Genomic DNA, 8,447 nt, shown 5'->3' with positions numbered 1-8,447 from the left:
AACTCTGTGTTGTTGTATGTGTCGAATTGCTATGCTTTATCTTGGGCTGGTCGCAGTTGCAAAAGAGAACTTGTTCTCAACTAGCCTACCTGGTTAAATAAAGGTGAAATACGTTTTTTTTTTTGTCACTTTTATTGTAAAGAAAAATAGAATATGGTTCTAAACAATTCTACATTCATGTGGATGCTACCATGATTCCGGATAATCCTGAATGAATCCTGAAGAATGGTGAGTGAGAAAGTTAGACGCAAATATCATACCCCCCCAAAATGCTCACCTCCCCTGTTATTGTAATGGTGAGAGGTTAGCATGTCTTGGGGGTATGATATTTATACATCTGTAACTTTCTTACTCATCATTATTCACAATTCATTCAGGACTAAGGGTGCGTTCGTAAATTCGCTCTGGCTATCTACTCCAATTTCGGGGCACTCTCCTCTGAGTGTGCCAGAGCGCAGAATAACTGATGAATTTACAAAAGCTCAACACCCCTTGAATATGGCCAGTGTCAGTAAACCTCAGCGAAAAAGCGTAATTCAATTGTTGCCAGCAGCAGAGTAACTGCTCTGGATAACATGAAAACAGCCTAACTAGCTATGCTAGGGCGAGTAAAATGGTCAGAGTGAGGTGTTCTCTTATTTTCGGGCTCCCGAGTGGCGCAGCGGTCTAAGGCACTGCATCTCAGTGCTAGAGGCGTCACTACAGACCCTGGTCTGATCCCGGGCGGTATCACAACTGGCCGTGATTGGGAGTCCCATAGGGCGCACACAATTGGCCCAGTGTAGTCTGGGTTAGGGGAAGGTTTGGCCGGTGTAGGCCTTCATTGTAAAATAAGAATTTGTTCTTAACCGACTGACCTAGTTAAATGAAGGTTAGCTTGGGTGCTTGACTGCCGTTATGAGGTCAGAACGCTTGGATCAACCCTACTCCACCGCCAGAGTGTCCAGTATGCGCTCTGAACACGCCGCAAGCGAAACACTCTTGAATTTACAAACGAACAATCCGACAACACTCTGAATTTATGAACGCCCAGAGCGTACTCCAGATTACAAACACGCCGTAAGAAAGTTAGACGCACAAATAGCAGTGTGTTTGTGTGCGACGCTTAAGAGGTAGCTCTTCATTTTCAAGCTGTTGGCTGTGTCCCTTTTCAACACACTAACACAATTCATGTAAATCTACATTTAAAAGGAGGGGGGACACATTTGAGATTTGAAGCCTTGCCACAATCGGCGTCAGTTACACAGACTAGGCAATTTACACAGAGAGCGATTTGACCCGTCAGTCAAATACACGTGATAGTTGCTTTGATGATCAGAACGTGCAGTTGGACTGAGGTATGTTAAGGACCAGTGGCCGTTACAGACCATTTCAACTGGGGGGGCCAAGCTGGGGCCAGTTGTACTGTTAAAGGGGCCAGTTACATTGGACGTTATTGTTGTCATATCATTTTCTTCACTGCATTGCAGGCATTAGCAGGCAAAAGACCATGTTCATAATCATTAGTGTTCCGCGTTGCCACTGTCTAATAACGGATGTAAAAAAAGAATGACAGCAAAAATGTGTTATGTAAAAATGATTTCATACTCCACATTTAGGGGGGCCACAAGGGGGTCCAAAATTGTTGTCACAGGGGCACTGCCCCCCCCCCCCCAGAACCGCCCCTGTTAAGGACACATCCAACTATGTCGACGATTTTAATTGGCTGATGCAGAACTTGTTCCAGGATATAATCTGATGAGACCAGCTACAATTTAGCGTTTTGTCACCTGCAAGTAAATCAAACATTTTAATTGGCTGATACGCATTTTGAGAGTTAAATTGTTGCTTATGTTTCCCACTAAATTTGAGTTCTATACTGTAGTTACAGAATGACACTTTTTTAAACCCATCATGGGACATAAATATGATGTGGGTAAAAATAAGTCTGCTATTGAAAGTCATCAGACAAACCTGACTAAACTATGTTGACGTGTACAGTAGGTGTTGGGGTATATTATGTAAGTGTATATTGGTTATAATATTGTGTGTATGCAGAATAGGGCGAGATCAGATGTTATGTACACTAAAGAGAGAGTCTAAGTGAAAGTCTTAGAATGAAAAGTCCCATTTTGTGTTTATTGAACATAAAAGAAGTTTTAAATACACCATATGAAAACCACATACACATCTCAACTAACAATCTGCATAAACTTGATAAATTCCATTCATTTCTCATGAAATAGTAGTTGAATGCAAGTAATTAAATAGGCACACAGTACAAACACAATATGTATCAGACTTTGTAGGCTTATATATCACACAATGTCTGGATGCAATATTTTACCCAGGAATATGCAACACTGATATTGGTTCCTCTTGTTATTCCAAACGCATCTACGGATCTATTCTGCTGACAAATATGAAAATTAATATTTGTATTTAATGCAGGATTCGATCTAAGCTGTCGAGTGGAATGGTTACTTTTTATGTTGTAGAGTGGAATGTTTTTTTTGCTGGTGTATCCTGAGGTAGCTCCTCTCTGAAAACGTCTTCCCACAGTGCGTACAGGAGAACGGCCTCTCTCCCGTGTGGACCTTAAGGTGCATCTTCAGATGGTCCTGGCGGGAGAACCTCTTCTCACACTGGGGACAGCTGTAGGGTTTCTCACCTGTGTGGACCCTCTGGTGCCTTTTCAGGTCACGAGCCTGGGCAAAGCGCATGTGACACTGGGTACAGCTGAAGGGTTTCACCCCTGTGTGGACCCTCTGGTGGATCTCCACTTTCTGGGGGCAGCTGAAGCCTTTGTTACAGAACATGCAGAGGAACCGTTTCTCTTTACTATTGCCTGATGTGGCTCCCCCTCCCTGAGTCTGGGCTCTAGCCCTGTCGTTTGAGTTCAATACCTGATCGAAAAGGACACCGCTGTGTGAATCTGAAGGCTCCATCGACGTGGACACTGGGTCACAATCCCTGAACGCGTGTATTGGAGAGTGGGTCACAACGTTTGTATTTGTCTCTAAGCTTTCCCTGTAGTCTAAGAAATCTCTGCCCTGTGAGTGTCCGTCTCCTAGATGACTTTCTGCATTCCATGTGGAAGAAGCGTCACCCTCCACTTTCACAGTTACCTCATCTACGATTATAACCTCCCCTTTCTTATCTAGGCACCCTTCAGAGTATACACTACTACTGTACTGGTTCCAGTTCCCTCTAGACAAATCAGTCTGTGTCTCTAAACCCAAGGATATGTTGCCAGGGTCCATCTCTGTAGTGTAAGAACAAGACGGATCATCACCACCCGTGTCTAACGTGTCACCATCTCCATCTCCACGGGAATGAACCGTTCTTTGGCTCTGGTGAAATACCAGTAAGTACTCTGAACCGGGAGCAGAAGGACAGCCCAGTCTCTCTGGGTCTGATCGGTGGTCAGATCCTGTGTGTAAGAGCCTGTGTGTTAAAGTCTCGGTGTCTGTCTTTGACTTGAGGACGACGTTCGGCGTTCCACTGACCTCAGTGATGCTGCTTCGGGTCCTGGGCTGCACTGGGGCGGTGATGGGGTCCTCTGTGGCTACAGAGGGTGCTCCAGTCTGGATGTCTCTGCTGTGCTGTGGGTCTTCATCTCCTTCAGACCTCTCCATCTTGACCCCAGGATCTACAGCTTCTGCATCTGCAGACTGACACAAAAAAGAGAGGTAGTTATTACCGGTACATGAGTAGAATTGGATAACAATGTCGTAGGGAAAGTCTCACAAGCTCCCCTATGGCAGATGTACATGTAGGCAAGTGAATAGCTGAGGGGAGCCTTTCTGAAATAAACTGGCCACATTTGATTTACAAAGTAACTAATTTTGATGTAATACTATGACACTAACCTCTATCACGATAACATGCTGGGTTGAGGTTCCACTCCCCTCATCAACAGTAATTGATTGGTCATCTCTCCAGGAATTATTCTTCATTGGCTTCACAAAGCTCCTGTGGCCTTCAGTGAGATGTCCTTCACCTGAGAAAGTGATTGGGGGTAAAAGAGGTTATGTTGGCTACTGTCTGCTCAACGGTATAGACCCTTTTCTGTCTTTGCAAACACTGCCGCATGAGAGCAAAGAGTGCAATTTGGTTGCAGAACATGGGGGAGTTCTCATTTTAAGGCTTGTATGAAAGTCCTGCTCAATAGAACATTTTAAGTGTATGACAATCCAAATATATGGCTCTGGTTACAATAGCCTCTTTTAGAATCTGAGAGTGAAATACTTACACACTCGTCTCTATCATGTAGGCTCAGCATTCCTGAACAGTCCCATTTACAAGTCAGAATGTTGAACAAACATCATTTCAACTTACTTTACTTGCTGTCCACCAATTTTGTCCCTATGTCGGAGGTAATCTGATACAAAATATCACAGGGAAGCGTTATCAACCCTACCTTTAGTAGGCTGGTCTGTATATTGGTTTGTATTAAAGAAATGCAATTCGCACTTGACAAACACTAGCACAATATGGCCGAGGATAACCGAACGGCAAACGCTTCCAGCTGACTACGAAGAAACGTGCTTCGGTCAACGTACATGTCAAGAGATTGAAAATACAAGCGTCAGAACCTACCGGCACCGCAGTCGGGTTAACAACCCTTTCCTGTGGATACCCCATCTCCACCTCCCAAAGGACCAACAGCATGAACAACCGGTAAAGTGTAAATATAATTGTATTCAACATTCTGGCTTGTAGAGACTACTGCATCTTTTCATGGTTACATTAAGACACCATGGAACCAGCGTGAGATATGGGTCGGTACAACGCCACTGTACTCCAGATTTGACCTTTATCCACACTGCTCCATCGAGAAGATTGAAATACTGCTAGTTTTCCCGGAAAACTGCCATTTTCATCCTCATGCTAGCTAGCAGTAGCCACAGCAGCCATTATGGAATTATGGAATTGCATGTCACGTTGGCTGACACTGCCATTCCAAAATGGCTGTGATACACTACATGGCTCGTCGAACATCTCATTCCAAATGCATTGCCATTAATATGGAGTTGGTCCCACTTTGCTGCCATAACAGCCTCCACTCTTCTGGGAAGGCTTTCCACTAGATGTTGGAACCTTGCGGTGGAGACTTGCTTCCATTCAGCCACAAGAGCATTAGTGAGGTTGGGAGAGTAGACCTGGCTCGTAGTCAGCGTTCCAATTCATCCCAAAGGTGTTCGATGGGGTTGAGGTCAGGGCTTTGTGAAGGCCAGTCAAGTTCTTCCATACTGATTTCGGCAAACCATTTCTGTATGAACCTTGAGTTGTGCACGGGGGCATTGTCATGCTGAAACAGTTAAGGGCCTTCCCCAAACTGTTGCCACAAAGTCAGAAGAGCAGAATCATCTAGAATGTCATTGTATGCTGTAGCATTAACATTTCCCTACACTGGAACTAAGGGGTCTAGCCCAAACCATGAAAAACAGCCCCAGACCATTATTACTCCTCCACCAAACTTTACAGTGGGCACTCTGCATTTGGCAGGTAGCATTCTCCTGGCACCCGCCAAACCCAGATTTGTCTGTTGGACTGCCAGATTGTGAAGTGTGATTCATCACTCCAGAGAACGGTTTCCACTGCTCCAGACTCCTCACTTCCCAGTTCCAAACTGCCTGCTACTGCCCGCTACCGAGGACTGATTTTTTTTTACTCGTTTCAGCACTCGCTGGTCCCATTCTGTGAGCTTGTGTGGCTGAAATAGCCAAATCTACTAATTTGAAGGGGTGTCCACATACTTTTTGCTGTGGCTACTGATTGGAGCCCCCCCCAAAATAAACAATAGTCTCTACAAGCCAGCGTGTTGAATAAAATTTGATTTACACTTACTAACCATGATTGGAGCCCCAGTGCTGCTCATTGTAAACAATGGTAACGGTAGGGTCGGTATCTTCTGGCAAGGTGACCTGCTTTTATTCAGCAACCAAAAGTCGTGCGCATTTGTTTATTATATGATATTGAATATTTGCGCTAGATAGATCGTAATCAGGGAATTTGAATTATTGCATACCATCCAGAAACTGACCAAGACCCAATTCTGTTATACACCTGAATGTTCAGGGGGGAAACGGGGCTATAAGGAATTAACTTTATGAACGGCGACAGCCTTCTGAAAAATATACCTCTTGCCATTCCTCTGTATCGGTCGAGGATCTTGACACTACTGGGGCGACTGGCGAGGGCGCGCTCTCGCATTGTCCCCTCTGCGCGCTCACGTGACACCTTCATTTCCACTAGCTGTAGCTTCCTCCGCAATGTCCTGTTTTCTTTCTGGCTTTGAGACATTTCCAAACGAAACACTGCATAGTCGTCGTCTACGAGTTTACAGATCTCTGCCACGGCTGCATTCGCTAGCACCTCCATAATGGAGGCAATTTGAGTGTGAAAAACCATACCGTTACAGTTAGCCATTGTTAGCTAACGCGATCAGCTACCTAGTTAGCGTTACCTATATAATATATATTAACCAAGTCCTGGCACCAACACGAATTTAAAACTACATTAGGTAAGTATGTGACGCTATGCAGTTAAAGGACTTATATTTTGAGTTTCATGGTGTTAATACACGTCTAAATAACAATGCTAACGTGGAAATACTTTTTGGTCACTTCCGTTTACACGAAAGAGAAAGGATCTTATTGGTTGACGTTATAGCTCAAATGGTGTGGTTAAATTTAAAAGGTATGCGCGCTGTTCTTTGAAATACGGTACTGCTTATGGAGTGTCATTGTGATCTGGAGAGTTGCTACTTTCTCGTGTCATTCCTGGACTACTCATTATATGAATAAAGTCCGATTAAATCAACAAATACGAGAGTCAGTTGAACAAACGTTAAGGTTACAAGTAGTGCTGTTGTGCACATTTTTTTTAGGTGGCGGAGAGCAACAAAAAAAATATTCTTCAATCAACGTTTGTACCGACAGATGTAGCCAATTGAACAGCGTGAAATGCATCCTTCAATTGCAACGTCTGCCTATGCCCACACTATGGATACGTTCGTAAATTCACTCTGGCTATCGACTTCGATTTCGGAGCATTCTCCTCTGAGTGTGTCAGAGCGCAGAATAACTGATGAATTTACGAACGCTCAACACCTGTTGAATATGGCCGGTGTCAGTAAACGTCGGCAAAAAAAGCGTAATAAAATTGTTGCCAGTAGCAGAGTTACAGTCACCAACGCTCAGGATAAAAGAACACAGCATAACCAGCTCTGCTAGGACGAGTAAAATGGTCAGAGTGATGTGTTCTCTCATTTGTGTCGGGAAGTAGTTAGCAAGCTAGACAATTTCAGCCAGTTAGCTTGGGTGCATGACTGCCGTCGAAGTCAGAACGCTCGGATCAACCCTACTCCTCGGCCAGAGCGTCGAGTGTACGCTCAGAGAGCGAAACCCTTTGAATTTGGCATTCCAGATAGAATTTACGATCACACAGGGGCGAAAATCTGATATCAACTTTGGAGGGGACAATTACATGAAATTTTCTCAAGAGCAATTCCTGAGGGGGACAGCAAAAGTAGTGCTGTAACACATAGCCTACATTGTAATATGGTAAATGTATATTGAGGAACCAAAGAAATAAGGTGTTTGCCGTACTCCTAACTAACGGTACCCAAAACTACACAACTAATCACAACAGCAATACCATTGCCTTTAACAAATCTTAGTTCAGTCACCAGTTTAAGTTGAGTGGGGGTATCCATGGCATTTTCCAATTATGTTCCTATTTTACAAGTCAAAAAAATTGAGAACCTTTCATAATGTTGCCAAACAAAGACTCAACAAACTTACCTGAGACTCCCTGTCTCTGCCAGTCTGTACCTGCATATCTGTCCCCAACTCTGCTGTCTGTGTGCCATCTGTTGCCTGCTCTGCCTAATGACATCATTGTGAAACATTTCCATTAGAATTTAATTTCTTTCTTATGAACATTTTATCAACTAGTCTTTGAGATATTAGGCTACTAGGGTTCTTACTATGCGTTTTGGTGTATTGAAAAATACTCTGATGTCCGTCTTTTATTTTTCTGCCATTTTTCTACCTGGCTGGCTGGCTGGCTACACACACAGTGTGTAGGTTATTTACAGTAGGAGATGGGCTTCTATCATCTTCAATCATTCTATTTGGGCTTCGATCTAAAAGGTAGCTAGCAAATGTGAAACGGATTAAAATGACAAGAGTTGACAGCTGTATGAGTTCACCATTTACACAACATATGCTGCAACCTTTTGTAATTTTAATAGTTTGTTTCATATTGGCTGGCTTCCAACAATAGCTGAATTTGCAAAGCTAGCGAGCACCAATTCAGTTTCAGTGGTGTTTGCTACAATCTTTGCTACCTGGGTTAAATAAAGGTGAAATAAAATAAATAAATAAAAGTTCCCTTGCGCCAATTTAGCTTTTGCAACGAGACCATTAAATATATTTAAGACAATGGTAGAAGAGAGT

The 8,447-nt window shown here is 43.5% G+C and overlaps 1 protein-coding gene across 1 annotated transcript; it reads right to left on the bottom strand.

Moving 5' to 3' along the window:
• Positions 1-2,083: 2,083 nt before the first annotated feature.
• LOC145850168 (uncharacterized) lies at positions 2,084-6,610 on the bottom strand. The gene is made up of 3 exons (XM_014195064.3): positions 6,126-6,610; positions 3,852-3,982; positions 2,084-3,653 (listed from the first exon to the last, which is right to left on the bottom strand). The coding sequence occupies exons 1-3, from the start codon at positions 6,412-6,414 to the stop codon at positions 2,460-2,462; spliced, it is 1,614 nt and encodes a 537-aa protein (XP_014050539.1). The 5' UTR covers positions 6,415-6,610; the 3' UTR covers positions 2,084-2,459.
• Between the last annotated feature and the right edge of the window lie 1,837 nt (positions 6,611-8,447).

Source organism: Salmo salar, chromosome 04 (assembly GCF_965601325.2).
Source record: "Salmo salar chromosome 04, fSalSal1, whole genome shotgun sequence".
In the NCBI taxonomy this organism is placed as follows: Eukaryota; Metazoa; Chordata; class Actinopteri; order Salmoniformes; family Salmonidae; genus Salmo; species Salmo salar.
This window is presented reverse-complemented; position numbering and strand designations above follow the sequence as displayed.